Source organism: Vollenhovia emeryi, unplaced genomic scaffold (assembly GCF_000949405.1).
Source record: "Vollenhovia emeryi isolate VEMERY1.0 unplaced genomic scaffold, V.emery_V1.0 DF939137.1, whole genome shotgun sequence".
In the NCBI taxonomy this organism is placed as follows: domain Eukaryota; kingdom Metazoa; phylum Arthropoda; class Insecta; order Hymenoptera; family Formicidae; genus Vollenhovia; species Vollenhovia emeryi.
In genome coordinates, this window is record NW_011967229.1 from 1,591,909 (window position 1) to 1,609,811 (window position 17,903).

General features: G+C 42.5%; 1 protein-coding gene across 1 annotated transcript in view; it reads right to left on the minus strand.

Moving 5' to 3' along the window:
* Positions 1-5,438: 5,438 nt before the first annotated feature.
* The window catches only part of LOC105567471 (whirlin), an 87,794-nt gene continuing 75,329 nt past the window's right edge, over positions 5,439-17,903 (minus strand). Inside the window, exons 13-16 of the mRNA XM_012022367.1 lie at positions 14,425-14,649; positions 7,589-7,894; positions 6,719-6,797; positions 5,439-6,380 (exon numbers count right to left, since the gene is read on the minus strand). Of these exons, the coding sequence (XP_011877757.1) occupies positions 6,238-6,380; positions 6,719-6,797; positions 7,589-7,894; positions 14,425-14,649 (753 nt within the window). The 3' untranslated portion in view covers positions 5,439-6,237. The remainder of the gene's footprint in view (positions 6,381-6,718; positions 6,798-7,588; positions 7,895-14,424; positions 14,650-17,903) is intronic.

The following is a 17,903-nucleotide window of genomic DNA, read 5'->3' on the forward strand; positions in this document are numbered from 1 at the left end:
TATAATATCGACGATCATGTGATGCAATGTGCATGCAGATATAAGTGTCTAAATTAAAAGGATACTTTTTCAGGAGGAACGGGTTCGTACGAGAGAGACGAGTCTGTTTCCCCGTGGTGAACGTTTTATTCAATTATAGTAATAATAATCGTCATCATCGTAGTAATAATAATCACCATAATGATAAGAACAATAATGATAATGGCAGCGCGCGCTCGCACGTGCCATGCCGTGCCGTGAGCTACGCCTCCGCAATCGCCCTCTTACGTGGCTCTACGTGGTCATGTACGTGTGAGTCGATTTACCTTATATTCCCTCCTTTTCGCAACAACGTTGTTTCCTCCCGAGGCGTACAATAAACTGACGAGTTACTCAATTTAACGCAATCTAGCGCGCCGATTTCGACTTTTTCTCTTTTTTGATCCATGCGCCTTGTGGACTGTCCGTGTGCTTGTATGCGGGCGTGGGTGTATACCGTGTGTGTACGTGTATATGCGTGTGTGTATGTGTCGGAGATATACAAGTTTCGATTGCAAAAGAGATGATCTACGAGACGCGCATGAACGAGCACTTGCGTATGTACAAATAGTAAATTACAATTATAATTACACTGTTTTGAGTGTCGTTTTTAACGGTGGACGCGCCATTATCACGTCGCGTTGCGTTGCACAGATAACATTAATGAAGCCGCAGCGTGTGCCTTTCGATGCGTAAACTTTCGATTTATCTGCACCGCTTTGTTTCACCGATAAATCCTCAATTGGCTCGTAGTCTTTTCGTCAATTATTACGTGAATTATTATCCAAGTAAACTTTATTTATCCAGTTACATTTTTCGGAGCGATGTACCGTTTTCGTCGGGCGGTCGATTCAAAATTACAGATACATAATAATTACAGACATATTCGATCGATCGCCTGTCTTTTGTGTGTCAATTGCAAAAGACCAGTGCAACGAACATGCGTCTGTCCAACAGCAAAACACGATAAAGGAAAAAATGGGCTCGCGTGACGTGATAACAGCGCCTTCCTATCTTTAGTTTCTCTTACTTTTCTCCTTCTCTTCCAATTGATAAGTAAATAGGAATTAGGAGTTACGCGAGACTCTGCGTTAAGTTGTTGCTCTCTGTTGTTGCTTAATTGAATTTGGAGTTTTCACTAAATCGCCGAGAACGACGCATCGTCATCGTGCCACGTGAGATACCTTGGATTTTCATATTCTTTGTACGAGGGATATGAGATTACGCGTTGAAGCCGGGATCGGGATTTGTTCCGGTCGAAAAAACAAAGGTTACTCCGTAAAAGAGACGGGAACTAATAAGATTATAAAATGTGTTATATATAACTAGATCTTCTCCTTTCTCTCTCGGAGCTAGCTCTCGCGCGATTTTAAATCTAAGTGTAATTGTACTTTTTCATTTTAATACGAGATCGCCGAAGAAAAATTCGGAAAATTAGGTCACTCGCTCTCGTCAGAGAGAAAACTGTTCGGTTAAGGGAGATTAAGGGCTCACTCGGGACACAATTTGGAGCGCAGCTTGATCAGTGCGCGACCAGAAATCGTACATTTTCGCGGGTCAAAAATATCGCGTGTGTACGAGAATAAACCGACTGGCGAAGTAACAAAGAATTACGGCGCTCATTAATTAATGAACGTTCAATTCGGCGCCAATGTCTTTTCGATCTTTTCTTTCTACGTCAAGCTGCTTCAATTATCCGTCGTTTGAAAGTCTTCTATAACTTTTATTGTTTCGCGTTTTCGAACAAAACCGAAAATGAACGAACAGACTCGCGTGATTCTCGAGACGGCGTTACCGAGTGTCTCGCGATTTGTTTCTCTCGGAAGGCGGGAAATGGATTGGGGTTGTGTGTGTATCAGGTGTCTCACGTTCCCGGTTCCTTTGTTCACCTCTCGCATAACGTTCCCCGATAGTTTTCGATTTTTAAAAGCGATAAGGCATTGTCGGATATGTCAGCTGAGATCTTCGAAACGTTTCTGGGATTGCGGTAAACATCGAAAGCTTTACAAAAATATCTCATCTTATTTTTATCTGTCGAGCCCCCTTGTATATTTTCCCCCGTCGCTTTTCGAAATCCTCGAGCCACCCCGCCGCCCTTTCTCGTCTTTCGAGTCCTCGACGATCCCTCGTCGATCTGACGCGACGAACTTTCTCCTTTCCTCCCGATCGTCCGAGAGGAAACGAGAAGCGCAAACTCGCTTGTCCCGTCAGCTCATCTCGCTCTTAGTTCCCTTCTTAATACTATTTCTCTTTTTCTCTCACTACGACATAGTGACTAAAGCGACTTGTCCCATGCTCCCGTGCGTGCTACAAAAGAATAGCGAAGAAAAGATTCAAATGTGCTCCGGGAAATCTTTCACGGTTTGTTCTTGTCTCCCTACTTCTTGTTCCTCGCGACATGACGACAGTGTCGATTGAAGCCGCCGTTGTCGTCGATGGATATAATTTAAGCGCAAACTTTTTGGCACATTTGCTGAAATCTCAGGCAATTAAGCCCTCGCGATACGACAGTTGTTTAAATACCGTACTTAGACTCTTTCTCAGTAGTGTCTTGAAGAAAAGGACACTCTACTGACCACTTTTCAGTATAATTATAAAATCTTTGTTTGCGAAATAATGTGTCAAGCAATCGACTTTGTTTTTATTTGAACTTAAATTTTATTTATAGTCGAAACGAGTCGTTTCTACGCAAAAAATCTATCGAGGCAAAAATTGAAAAGTGCCAGAATGCCAGTCGTTAACGTTTGACGAGATAAAAATACAATACTCCGCACATTTGTACGCAACATCATTCACGTGTCGTATCAGCGAGGGCTTAATCGCTTAGATAATGTGATTAAGTGTCTTTCTTCGCTCGCTTGTGGCTCAATTTGGCATTCATACAATTGCTCGCACGCGTATATTCTACAGTTTTAAAACGGCTTCTCTTTCGTTTCGGTCGGCAAAATCGCGGACGATCGAGTCGATTTCTCCTCTCGGCAGATGCGTGAGTAGCGTATTAAAATACTCGCGGTGTTTCATTACGCACTACTCAATTCCTACTCTATTCATCGCTTACCTACATGAAGATAATACTCAATAATTTCTATAGCTCTTCGAGATTTATTTGTTTACGCGAAACGCATCTCCGTTTGTCAGAATCACGCATGTGGGATGCGACTTATCGACTACAATCTTACTACTCGCAGAACGAATTTCCAGTAAACTTCCCCGAGTCGAGGGAAAGCGAAACATATCGCGGTTTTCTGCATGTAATATATAATTATAAACAGTTGGCAATATCGCAAACAAGAAATGGCCGTCGTAGCAGCTAATTTTCTTCGACTTTGGGGCACAGTTGAATAAAATTTGCGTAAAAATCTGTGAAAACGTCGAAAGTGTGTGAGATAAAGCACGACAATTCGAATAAGAAAGAGAAAATGTAAAAAATTCATTTAATTAATAAGGCCGCCTTTTTCCTAGAGTCGGAGATTTTGTCGCAAGATCTCCTACCCGAGATCCTCGTTTCTGCGCAGGATCCTCCGCGATTTCCCGATTGCCCGAAGGAACTCGAACACGATCAGGCCCTTACTATGCGTACGCACTCTCTAAAGCTTACACAATTTCTCTTCGAAAATACCGCCCTCTTATTATTTTTTTTTATATTTTCTTCTCTATCTTTAAATTATTCCCCTTTCGGCGAGACGCTTGACGCCCAGTAGTTAGGTACGATTTGCAATTCCACTACGGTAGTTTTTCATACCATAATACTTATATGTACATGTATAAATATGTGTACCATAGTGTGTACGTTAGTAATATACTTCTTTTAAGCCTCAACAACGGTTCGCAACGTAACAAGTCGACGCCATCGTCTCGATCTCGGTCAAGATCGTCGTTAATTCTGCCTCGATGACGATCATCGACGCACTTCGGCCATACTCGACAGTCAACAAAATATTATTAACCCTATAGCTCGGGGCTACGATATATTTGTCGCGCGCACGAGGGATCTCGATAATTACGCCCTCTTTTCATCTTTTGATATTCGTTAGATATCAAAATTCACCTTCATCTAGGTTCTAACTTAACTCTTATCACAGATATTAGAGGATGAACCAAGAAGAGAAATGCTGGTAATTTCTATATTGGTGGGAAAATCGATTACCTTTGGCAGATTGATATCTCTGTAAAGAGATCAACGGAATGCTATTTTTCGTTCGATTTTAAGTTTCGTGGTGAAATGTAGTTGCGCTCGGGTTAAACGGATAAAATTGGACAAAATTGCGCGCGAGTATTCGTTGACGAGTATATCGCGCGCCCGAGGGGTTAAAATCGTCTAACACACAACTGACAACGCAATAAACGAACAACGCGTAACGTCCTAGCGACGTCCTGATCAACGTCTATCAACTACGTCAACGTTAATCTATACAGTATAACATTTAACAGACTATTAAGCGGTATTAGGCGCGATTTCGAGGACCAGCCGAACGACACCTAATCACTCGAATTAACGAGAATCTTGATCAACAGAATTGTACTCGAGAAGTAGAAGGAAGCTGTCTAGAATTATCTCGGTTACTCGGAGTTATTAAATACACGTGTAGTAACAATTCCCAAATCGAACGAGTATGATGAAGAAGTCAGAACCTCATTACGAAATTGTTAGGATTTTAGAATGCCCAAATTTTCAGGAAAAAAAATCTTTCTCAAGTACGACAAAGTTTTTACGATACAAATTTCACATTTAATTTCCTTCGTATGCGAATTTCGCGCTTATTTAATCCACATTGTTTGATTTAATTCAACTGGTTCTGCATTTCTCTCTCCCCCTCCCTCACTCGTATTGTTTTCAACTTATCCCTCGCTAAAAGTTGCGCGTCCTCCGAAGCTCGCTAAAGGTTCTCCTGGAACAATGAGCTCTCGAACCCACGTCCTTCTACCTTTCGGATACGAATACCATCCATAACTCTCATAATTAATCAACGGCGCGATTAATCTCGACCCGAGCCGACGCGACTTCGCGCGCCGTCGAGATCGACGGATCCCGCGCGAATATAATATCTGTGTCGAACGCGGGTGTAATTGTCTGTGAGTGTGTCTGTGAGGTAATCGTTCACGCAACTACACCGTGTGAGCATGTAAGTTCGCCCTCCCCTCGTTGTACCTCCTCGCGCATTCCGCCGAATTCATGCCCCACCCTCTCCCCCCCTCCCCCGCCCTTCCCGAATTAATCCCTTATCGATTAGTAGCTTTATTAATATACGGCTTGTGTTAGTTAGTTAGTTTGGCACATTGCGCGACCCCTCCGTCTATTTTCTCTCGAGTAACCACGAAGTAACCGCCGACGCAACGATGCGACCGTTAAAAAATAAAATATACGACTCTCTCTCTCTCTCTCTCTCTCTCTCTCTCTCTCTCCTCTCTTCTCTCTCTCTCTCTTCATTTTCGGGGTCCTCTGAGGGACGACAACTGTCGCGTGTCATTGCGTCGAACTGCGACCCTCCTGGTTACGACGACCGCGCAATTAATTGGTGAACAGTTCTTTGTGACTCGAGATCGGAACGGCGTTGCCAGAGACCATCCGAATGTACTGTCCCGGTGCTCTCGAAATATCGGCTACTTGCTTCCTATCGAACTGCGTCTGTTACAAGAATATGTACAGCGGTATGTATATCGTATTATATATACAGTGAAGTGACTTGCTTGCGGCAGTCTCGTGCCGATTTGCGGGTTTCGCGCGCGAGGAGGGGAAAGTTCGGGCGGGCTGCGACTCCAGCTACTTCAGCACGAGAGTCCAGGAACTTTCCAGGATCCCTTGTCCCGTGGTAACGCGGCTCTCGCGTTTAGAGCGGCCTTCCGAGGGGCCTCAAAATCTGCAGGGTCTGGCAACGCCGTTGCCCGGGAATCTCTCCGGCGTCCTCGTTCTTTCTCCATCTGAAGTGTATATATCTTCGAGGTGTTGTTTCGTCAGCGGGCGAAGTGAAGTTCCCACCACCAGGGCCAGATTAGTAGATTAGCAGGCTGACCGACAGCTCGGCGGTCCGAATCGAGAACTCGGGGGAGATGCTCAGTCCCACCGAGGCTAGTTTCCAAAGCTGGATCTTCGGCAAATTCGACGACCCGAGTTAGTCTCGATCGGATTCAACGGCGGCGACGTTCTAGCTGGATCGCCGCCGGCCGAGCTTTGGTCAGGTTGGGCTATGGTGGTTCCGGCTCGGAGGTGGGAGATTCCTGCTACGCCTCCAGGAAAATGAGCGCCGTCGGCTTCGGTTCCAGGTTGCTCTTCTTTGCTTCGACCACCAGGAACTCGATCTCGTTTCGGTCGCGGCGCGCGAACGACTCCGCGATCAGTCGCGCGACTTCTTGATGATGGAGTCCTGCAAGCAACGTAGAAATATTGAGCATTCAATGTAGCGTCATTTCTAGGCTCATATGACTAATTGCTCCAGGCCTGTGCAATTTTTTACAAGTCGCACAATTGTTATTATCTCTTCAAGTTAAATCTATCGCTGTTTAACTTCTATTATTACAGTTAAATTCGTTTCATTTTTACCTCGTTACTATCGCTCAGAAGAAACTACTTTTTGAAATTTCAACTTCGCAAGTTCTTAGAATCCGGTAAACATAACTACAATCGTAATTAAGATCGTTGCAGGAAAATATATGTAGAATATTTTCGCGGGGGTCTATTACACTTCGACCTCGCTGGCATTACCTTCAACTTTTTGACCATCGACCTCGAGGATGAGCTGTCCGACTTCGAGGCCGCCAGCTTCGTAAGCTGCTCCGTTGTCCTGCAACGAATTACCGCATGTGTTAGTCACGTTTATAGCGTAATATTGTTTATGCCACCGTAAATGGCTTCGGCGATAAATTCGCCCGCGACGCATATTAATCGAACGTTTCGGCGAAGCCGCGCTTCATTTAAGTTAAGTGCCTGGGCATCACAAATAATATTAAAGATATATTTCGTCGTAATATATAATATTTCAGTAAAAAGATTAAGAAAATGTTAACTGGCGTCATTAGTGCCGCCCATTCTGCGCATTTACGTAGGGCGCCAGATGAGAAAGAGAGATTTGTACGTCCAGTCTTAAGAAATTAAATGTATTTTTTTTCAATTTTGAAGAAATCAAATCTTTCCGCATAATATTGCATCTCGAATTAATGAATTGAGATAAATTGAGAAAATAAGAACATATTATTGACTTGCCTCTTGATGAAAGTGCAGACAATTATGCCCGAAACATTATAATTAGCTCTATACTCTATTCGACTCCGATTTCTTTCTGAAACTAGAACTTTAATCTAACTTTCCTCTAATTCGACGTTTCTTAGCCTCACTTTAATTTTCTTCCCACCCAACAATCGGTGGCTTTACTCTAATCTCCGTCTGATGTACGCACTCTATTTTTACTCTTACTCTAAGCCAACGTTCTCCAATCTTCATTTCTAATTCTATTTTAACTTTTTAATCCCACATCCCCCTGGGTTTGCCCCAATTTTCTCCCCAATCCAACATTTCGCCGGCCGTGATCTAATTAAATCTGCCGCGTTAGTCCGTACAGCTCCGGCAAAAACTTACGTGTATGTTGATGATCCGGGGCAGTGGATGCTTGGTGTTGGCGCCGCCCTCGATGGCGATGCCCAGAATCGACTTGGTCTTCTTCACGGTGATTCGAAGATTACCCTGATGATCGGGCACCACCAGGGCGCCGTCTTCCTCCCGCCGCTCCGACATCTCGCTGCGGGTCAGCCGCTGCACGCTGTGATGCCGCCGCGGCGGACCCCCCGCGGTCCCACCCACGGCCGACCCGCTGCCGGAACCACCCTCCTCCAGCAGCTGCGCTTCCTGCATGTCGAAGCTCCGCGAGAGCTTGTGCGCGAGCTCCTGGAATAGGCACAACTTGCATTCGAACGGCGGTAATCGAGCATCAGGCCCTTTCTCCGGCCATTTTGCCAGATACGCGCCAGCAACCGTTTTTAAGTCACTTGATTACTTAGGCCATATTTGCATTATCATTTCAAGGTGAAACTAATGCAGAAATTAAGTAGATATAAATTCTGTAATCTCAAGTGCGTTTTATCTTAAACAACGTTTCAATAAATGTGATAAATAATGTAAATTATATCGGAGTCATTGTTTAGACTGTAATGACCCGACTTGTCAAAGTTATTAAACCATCTTAAATTGCACATTCAGGTACAAATAACACAGTGATTAAGTTATAATGAACTTCCAAGTTTTGTCTGAATTATGGAACTCTACATTTTTAATTACTTTAAATTGCAATAATAATATTACAGTATCAGAGAATTATATGTACTTTATTTAATTGTTTTTATAATCAAATTGCAATTGTACGTTAAGGACGCAACGGGACTCGTCGCGCCTTTTCACTGTTTAATGCATTTAATGAACTAATTCAAACGCAGTTGCTGTCGCGTATCCGAAATATCATCTCAATGCATACACACGCGCGCGCGTGCGCGTGCGCACGCACACAGACACACACGCACGCACGACGACAGCACATGAGAGCTAAAAAGGCTTATGCTAGCATATTCGCGTGCACGCTGCGGTGGAAGAGCGTTCTGGTGATCTTCGCGCAGCTTCCGGTACGAAATATAAATATTATAAGATCGTTGCAAACGACTCGCGTAGTAATTCTCGAGCTCTCGTAGTAAATTAAAACGCATTTCTACGCGGGACATTAACTCCGGCGTAAAATGCGAAAGTACCGATCGGAAGCTGACAGAGAAAAGTGTGTTTGAAACGGATGCGTATCGACTGATCTCTCTCGCAAGGTCGTATCTCGATTTTACGCAATTTTCGGTTTTTCTGCTTAAACACTCATTTAGGAGCAGAATGAGCGTTTAACCCTTTGAAGCATACATTTTACTATTAAACCGCTTTTTGTGAAACTTTGTATACGAGGGTTTTTGGGGTCGCTGATTACGAATCCGTTGTCAGATTTTTATAATTCAAGATTGGTGGAATTCAAAACTTAAAAGAACAACATCATTCAACTGTAAATCAACTATGCTAAGAAACATTATTTAGATATTGTTAGGACCCATGGAATCTAAATTCCAGTTGAAAGTTCTTCTGGAATATAAAAACTATCGCGCGCGAAATGGCGGTTGCAAAATTGAAATTTGATCGTTCCTTAGAATTTACTCATTCTCGGCACTACCCAGAGCTAACGACGCGGACGTGACGAGTCCCTAAATACCGTAACTAAACGAAAATGCTGAAAAATTTAAAAACTTAAAAAATGCACGTACTTTGCATCCACCATTTTGAGTCGGCCGTTTTTTATTTTGAAAATCTGACATCAGATTCGTAATGAGCGACCCCGAAAAGTTTGTACAAAGTTTTCAAGAAACAATCTTAAAAACTCGGTTAATAATGCATTTTTTCGAAAAATTGCTGTTTTTTTCATATTTGTTTATTTATAAAACTTTTACAATAAATGTTAAAGACTACTCAACTTTCTTTATGTTCTTTTATTGCTGAGATATCCAAAAAATTCAAAAAAAATGCGACTTAAATGCGTTAACTAGAAATTAAATGGCCAAAAAGTAAAGAAGTTGAGGTGGTAACGTGGGTTACCACCATGCTTTAAAGGGTTAAACAAAACCACCGGAAATTGTATAAAATCGAGACACGACCTCGCGAGAGAGATCAGTCGATATGTACGAATATATATCTTTTGTTTTCGGAATGCATTCTATCTATCCTCTCGATGCTTTCTTATCTCGCATGCCTTATCTAGCGTGCTAAAAGTGAGAGTAATAGCGAAGAAATGGAATAATATATCTCAAATGCGATACCAAAATGTCTGTTCTTTGTCATTCCAACTCGGCAAACCTTTAGTGACAAAGAAGAATATTTCAATGCAGGAAGACATTTCAACAATAATTACAGACAGTGTACACCCTCCTCGTTTTAATTTCAGCGGCAACGATTTTAATTGTTGACAAGTGGAGAGGTATCTTGGCAATGAAATAACAAATCTCTTCAGCTTTCGCGTTTTCCTTGCACTCGACTCGACTTCGTTGTTCCATTCCGCTTTTCCTTGCGTGCAACATTACATCACTCGTGTGTATGTATGTGAAATTATATGTGCTGAGAGAGACGCGAGCATATAATGTACACATACGTGAAGGTACGGCTATACTTGTCGATATGTATATGATATATACATATATAAATCACAAAAAGTATATATATATATATATCGAAAAATTGAGTCACAACATGCTTGCTGATGGCAGGCTGGTAGCAGTTGAGTGTTGGTGGTGCTCGGAGAGAGAGACAAACAGAGAGAAAAGACAGAGTGGTGGTTGTGGTGTGGTGGCGGTGGTGTTATCGTTATCACAATTAATTTGCCGCTAAGTTTGTTGCCGTCAGCGCCGATTCCGGCGCGACCGGCTTACCGTCGTTCGAGTGCGCAGCAAAGAAAGCGGCACATCGATAGCAGAGACGTTTCCAATCGCGATACTTATCGTCGTAACGACGATATTGGCCAGCTAACAAATTGTGCAGTTTATTTGTACAGCTAATTCCGACAATACTAACGACGCTGCTAAGAACAGTTATCGGGTCTTTTCTATCGCGTCACGTCGGCTTGAAAATCGTTCTGTTGAGAGCAAGGGAAGTCAAACTGATGGAATAAATAAATAAATACGTAACAATAGAACATTGCCATCGAGATATATAGAAGGATGTATAGAGGACATGTAAAGTAAACTATAGGTATTGATAGAAAAGTATCTGGATCATGCTAGGATGTAATAGAAAAGACCCCGGTTATCTCTTTTGAGCTATTCACGAGACTTGTTTAAACTAACATTTGACATGCGTGCAGTTCGGAAGATAATAATTGAAATATTCGTTCAGAAAATTTCTACGCATGTGCATATGAATTTCTATAGTAGTTCGATTAAACTTCGATGTAACGTTCAGATAAGGCCCTCGATAAATTACATATAGAAGGTATATACCAACTCTTCTACTCAATTAAACTTGAATTAGCGCTGTAGGAAGATCATTTATTGAACTGTAATTAATGAAATCAATTATGCTAAATTACGCATTACGCTAATTTATCATGATTTTATTGGCGATCAAACTAGATATGCTAAATTGTGCATACGGACTTACTAAATCGAAACATGGATTAGTCCGACTATAGCTGCCTGATCGATCTATCGAAGTAATTAATTTTTAGTTCGCTTCTCTCGTCCGTCACTTAAATCGTCGAGTTCACGGCCGGAAGATCGAGTTTAATTAAATCGGCTTGTTTTCTCGAGAGAAACGTAAAGCGAGAACAGTGAAAGTGTGTCCACGCGATGCGCAGCGAGATACGCGGATACACGCGCGTGCCCACGCGTGCACGCACGCACGCACGTCAGGACACTGAAACTTGGCTCTTCCCACACGACCGTCCGCTCGATTTTTCCGTTTGAACGAAAGTTTCTCTTTCCGTTTTGACGCGTCCGCTCGCGGTCTTCGAGCCTCTCTTTATTTTTATTTTTCTCGCAAAAGTTTATCTCTTTTATTTTACATTACCGACAAGTCTGCGCGTGTAAGGATAGATCAATAGATAGGATTCCTTTTGCCGGATGGATTTGGATAAGAACAACTTTCTCCCGCGTTTTGACGACGTTTTTCTCTGCTCGAATTTATTCAACTTATTTTTCGCGGCGACACTTCGTAAAAAAGAAACTATACGTATTAGCTGGGGGATTTAATATTTTTATCGCTCAATTATTTGAGTAATCGGAATTGAAAGACCGTATCTCGTGAGGCTTCTGTTTTGCAAAATTAATTTTGGTTCTTATGTGAGTAAAGTAATGGTGCATGCCAAGACATCTATGTGAATATATTTAACGCATATACATCCCCGTGCCCGTATATACGTGTATATATAGAATGTCTCACCCAATCGAGTTCCAATTAGAAATTAACTCTGCAACGAGGTTAAAGACAATCGTTCGTTCAACGGAGATTTCGCAACAACGGGAGATTCCACGTCGCGGCTGACTCTCGCCACTTTGCAATCAGTTGTTTCGCGAAATTTTTATTAAAAAGAACCAGAAGAATTGAAAGTAACATGAAACTACTTCGCGGGAGAAATATTATAGTATTCTTCTTCTTTTTATCCCGCCTGCAAGACTTGACGACACCTTGCTTTACAATTTACTTCTTTTTCAACATTTAATTCTATCATCCCCGTTTGAATTTTTCATGAAATTCTCACGAGCGAGAAGCCGACTTCGGGTTCCCTTTCAGCCTGCAATTAAGATTCGTCACGAAGGAAGATGAGACGCTCTGTGTATATACGTATAGTAGTAAAATAGTGATCGTGCTAGAATGTAAGGACAAATCGTAAAAAAGTAGCATGTGCAAGACATCTAAGATAAAAAACATGTACAACACCTAACGCTATGTTCGACTAAACTCGCTAGCTCTAGGAGCACAAGGATACTTGATCGTATGGTTGTGAGACAGAGAGAAGAGAGAGAGTGAGAAATCTAATTAGGAAGAGAACTCATGCCGAAGGGAGCAGACGCTTCCGGTGGCCCTCGAATCGCACCGCCGCGCAATTTCCGCCGCGCCGCGTTTACCTGTGCTGTTTATCCGAACGCAAACGGTTTTTGCCGCGACATCTCGCCTCTCCGTACGGCAATTAATCATAAGGGAAATTGACAAAATTATTTCGATAGTCCCTTTCGTTTTTTCCGTACGCGCGACCGATTGACAGTTAATCGTTATTTTATCCGTTAAACTCTTGCTAGTTTGTCACGAAATTTTTTTACGGTGCTATTTTTTTTTTGGTGTAAACGTGACCCGGATATTTCAAGCGCAATCGACTTAACCGCGAACCTCGCCGGAAGTTTACGATGTCTCGTTGTTTCAGTATAATACGATTTTTATTACGAGACTTTATTGCCGCAGTGCAGTCCTCTTTTCTCCGTTATTTTCTCTTTCGCCTTGCCAATTATATTTCGCTATAATTCACAATTTGATTGTAGTACGACTATTCGTGCGGAAAGAGAAGCTCGTAACTTTGCTGAGAGTTGTAGCTTGATAATTTTACGCGAAGTAAATTTCACTCCACTCAAATACGTAACAGTAAGTAACGTTGAACTTGTTGAGATGTTAGAAGTTTTATTTGTCGTGAAGATACATTTTTTTTAATCAGCAGTGAAGATGGACTTTTAGAAATATTAGCAGAAGAGATTTACGAATATCGATAATAGTGATTTTATTGTACGTATAAAGATGGAGTGTAGACTAGAACTTGCAAGTAGCAAAATAGATGTCGTGATTAACATTTAATTTATTACTTGGCCGTCTTTTATTTAACAAAATATTATTTTTTAAACAAAGAAAAATTATTCAGAAATAATGTACGATAATTATCATCTTCCCTATCCGTTATGATGTCACACGATGCCGAATACGTTTAGCAACTGAGATGAAGCCGATTACGGTTTCGCGTTGCATTGTTATTTCACGGAGATGCTATCGAGATTTCCGGCGAGATCCGAACGGCGCTCTCTGCGTTTCCTCGCTCCGACACGAAAATCGCAGCTCATTGCTGATTGCACCTACTCCCTTTCAATGGAGACATTGTCGATTATCAATCGTTGTATTCACGTCCTAATCTTCCTACAAGGGCGCCCATTAAAGACAGGTCGTATGAACTAATTCTCGAAAACGTTTAAAGCGATCAATCGATGATTAAAATCGAGATTAAGAATTTAAGCTAAAACTAGGAAATTAAATCAGAAGTCAAAAGTAAAAGAGATCGAGGTTAAAAATTATAATAACATCGAAGCGGGTCGAATTTTCATTTAAGATTAAAAAATCATAGACAAGACTGCGTCCCGCGATACATGTTATGTGCACCATAGATTTTCAGCACTGACAGATCGAACGCAGGCCACAAATGTGTCTGAAAAGGGCAATTCAAATTTCTGCCATTTTTTATTGAATTAAGGAAAGTACGTAATTAGATAATAATGCCATATATTTATAAAAAAGAAGGAATTAAAAATATGATACAAATTAAATGTATTATAATACGTACCTATATATACACGCGAAACGTGCATATATGGACTGTATATGAAAAATAGAAAAGCATCTATCAAACTCGATTTTCGACGAAAGCTTCGCAGACGTCCCTTCCTATCCGTTTTCCACCCCTTCCACGGACGCCCTTGTCCTGTCACCCGCGATTCAGTGCGACGTGTCGAATGGCGGCGAAGAGAGAGAATAGGTCGAGAAGTGCGGTGAGGGAAGAAGGGGAGGAGGGGGAAGGGACGAGGCGAGATAAAAGAAATCGTGCGTGTCAAGAGAAAGAGAGAAAGAGACTTTGCGTTTCGCTGGATGGGAAAACTTACGAGGGGCCTGGCGCCCCAGTACCAGGATTTGACGCGTTGCGTTAGTCCACCGAGCAGGTGGGTTCTCCAACCACCGAAACCTCCACCACCTCCACTCTCCGAGCCCCTCTCCTCCCTGCTCTCGAGCTCGTCATCCTCCTCCAAATCGCGATTCCTCTCGCCGGCGCCCCGTCTCCCGTTACCGATCATCTCGGCGTCGCTACCCTCGCAACCCCCATCGCTCTCCTGCGTCGCGACGTCCGCGTATAACACAACCGGAAATGCCTCATGTTAGCGCCCGTCCGCCCCATGTACTGCTTAATTTATGCACGCGAATATTGCGGACGGTGTGAATCATATGATCGGTAATTACGTCGAATTAAGATAAATGAGCGTGTGTGTGTGTGTCTGTGTGAAAGATATACAGCACGTGTAGTTCAGAGATCGAAATCGTCTCCGTATAGAAGAAAAAAGTCTTTGCCTTAATGTCGGTGCGATACTCTTTACAGATTTTTAAGAATAACCATTGTTAATTAAACCTAATAAAATTAGGTTCTACTCTGGGGAATAAAGACAGCAAACCATTTTGGGGCCCACAATTAGTAATCAAACTATTTCGATTGTCCGTAACTCTGATCTTTTTCGAATTTACCCCGCGTAACTGAAAATCGCAATTAGCTATTCCATCTATATCCAAGATTTATTACGTAATCAATTCTCTCAATTAGTTCTGTCGATATTCAGTAACGCAAAGATAATTTTCACTTAAGAGACACTAACCGAAATGTTAAATTGCTTAACCACAATAAAAAAACGGTCAACATTTTTCCCAGAGCAGAGTTACGAACAATCCAAATGATTCGATTGCTAATTGTGGGCCTGAAAATGGGTTGCCGACTGTCTCTTTTTTCTCAGAGTATCCTTTCGTCCCTGTTGTTTCTTCGCAAGTAACAGAGCTACGTTAAAGGACGACACAGTGACGGCTAATAGACCAAACTAGACGTCGCTGTGTCGCTGCGCCGGGTCCTTTTTATTTATCAGCACAATTTCAAAATTGCATTGAAGCAGACGTAGAGTTGGTCTGTTTCTCTCTTGAATCGCCCGTACGGTACCTTTGTAGCTTTTTAATGAGATTAATCGTATCGTATTCTCCTCGCCCGCCTGAAATTACGAGTAATCAACTCAATCAAGCTCATCAAGGAAGTACAAAGGAACTTGCACACTCTTGCTTCATATACGTAGTTAGCTTTATTCACTTTACCCTCAGTTGCGCTTGACTGTTGAGCTAATTTCCCGTCCAAAAACCAATCTTTGCTGGTTTTCTCCTCCAGTTCTCTTTTATCCCCCTCGGGCAGCCACAGCGATTCCTCGCGAACGCGCAGTTTCTCTCGCAATAATTCCGCGGCGCATTTCCTTAACATCTCCGTTACACGCGTGTAGCGTTGCTCGTCTTATTTGTACGCAACGTGAGATGATGTTTGAAATAGAGCACCGCCTCCTAGTTAACGAGGTTCACTTTGTCGCATTAAATAAAACAAGCTTGTCACGTCGGTACACCAGTCGCTCGATGGAATTACGATCATGCGAGAAAAACGATACTTAGAAAGTGCGGTACAGTAACCGGACGGTCTCTTTGTAAAGCGATCGTGGGACCTACATGATCGACGCGCTCGCGTTTATGATCGTTTTGCGCGGGGACGCGTAACGGCGCGCAGGTGGGCCTGATTGTTGCCGTCTTAACTGGAGCACGTCCCCCTAGCTACGGAGGATCGCACGAAACCAGTTATATAAATTGTTCGAGGATCGTTTCATAGTATCTCACACCAGACTGTAATTTTCTATTTAAAAAAATCTCTCTGGCGAAAAGTGACCAGGGCTGGAAAGTACGAGCGTACTCTGGGGAAAAAGAAGACAGCAACCCATTTTGGGGCTCGCAATTAGTAATTGCAATCGAATTATTTGGATTGTTTGTAACTCTAATCTTTTACGAATTTTTTCCCGCGTAACTGAAAATCGCAATTAGCTATTCTAGCGTGTGTTAGCTTTGCGCCCCAACTTAAAAATTTTGTAATTCTGACTGGAGTTAGTTGGGGTGCAAAGTTAACACACGCGCTGTTCTACTTATATCCAAGATTTTAAAGTAATACTAATCAAATCTCTCAATTCGTTCTGTCGATATTCAGTAACGCAAAGATAATTTTCACTTGAGAGGCACTAATCGAAATGTTAAATTGCTTAACCACAATAAAAGAACGGTCAAAATTTTTCCCAGAGCAGAGTTACGAACAATCCAAATAATTCGATTGCTAATTGTGGGCCCCACAATGGGTTGCTGTCTTTTGTTTCCCAGAGCACCTATTAAAATCTATCTGGTCGTACGTCAGCAAGGTCTTGGATGCTGCGATTAAAAAATTTTGTAATCTATGCTCCTAACGTAAATGTATATCAACAGAGCCTTAATATTAACTAAGTGTCATTTGTATCGCGCAAGTCGTTCTCTCTCTCTCTCGCGAGAAAGAGAGCCTCCCTGACGGTCTTTCCGTGCGTATCACAAAACGTGTAAAAGGAGAATATTTAATCACCGAAGATTTGAATGATATTTAAAACTAGGAGAGATAAGTCTGCTAATAACCACTTCTCGAGCTCATGTCAGGCCGAAATTATTGCCTTTTATTTTGGCTGTTAAACCGGTAGACACGAGACCGCCAGCGCAGCGTGTAAAAGTAGTTCAGCGTTTCGAGAATTAATACCTCAGCCGTCGTCGAGCCTTCGCCGACTCGGGCCGGCGACTTCGTTCTAAATTCAAATCGCGCATTTTCGTGGCCACCCAGTAACCTTAGCAGGCAGCAAGAAATAATAATCACCACTGGTTATTAATGGGACCGCCGTGTCGCCGGCCGCCGCGACGGAGAAAGTTTCGGGACGGCGTTCCGTTATGCGCGCGGAACGAGGATCACGTAGAACAAACGCGGTGGGCTCGGCTGGGCCCCGAACTGGGGCCCCGAGGGGCAAGACCGGTGTTTTACAATTTTACGATGTAGGTCAATTGTCGCGGCGTTCAATGATTCCGCGGTCGATCGGAGCCGCCGAGAGGTTTCGTTCCTGGAAAAGTCGGGGCGGCCGAGCAACCGGTCGTTCCTGTATTTCTTGTCCGAGGATCGCGGAGCACGAATATTCCTCTGTTAGTCGTGACATTTATCGAAGAAGCTCAACGGCGCAAGAAGCATTGTCGCTCGCCGGTCTAGTAGCGTCTTCATTTACTGGCGTGCACCAGAAACTAGTGGGAAACGTGTGTTTTCAGATGTTCGCAGGATTGCATAAAATTGAAGCCGCCAAGAAATTTATTTCTTTTACTAAATTTCCTTTTTTTTTCTTTTACTACTGTTGGCCTCGACTTGACACGGACAAGATTTAGAATTTTTCGATACAAATATAAACATTATAAGGAATTATAAGAAGACAAAGAATAGAATCTTTTGAAGGTAAATATATCGATGAAG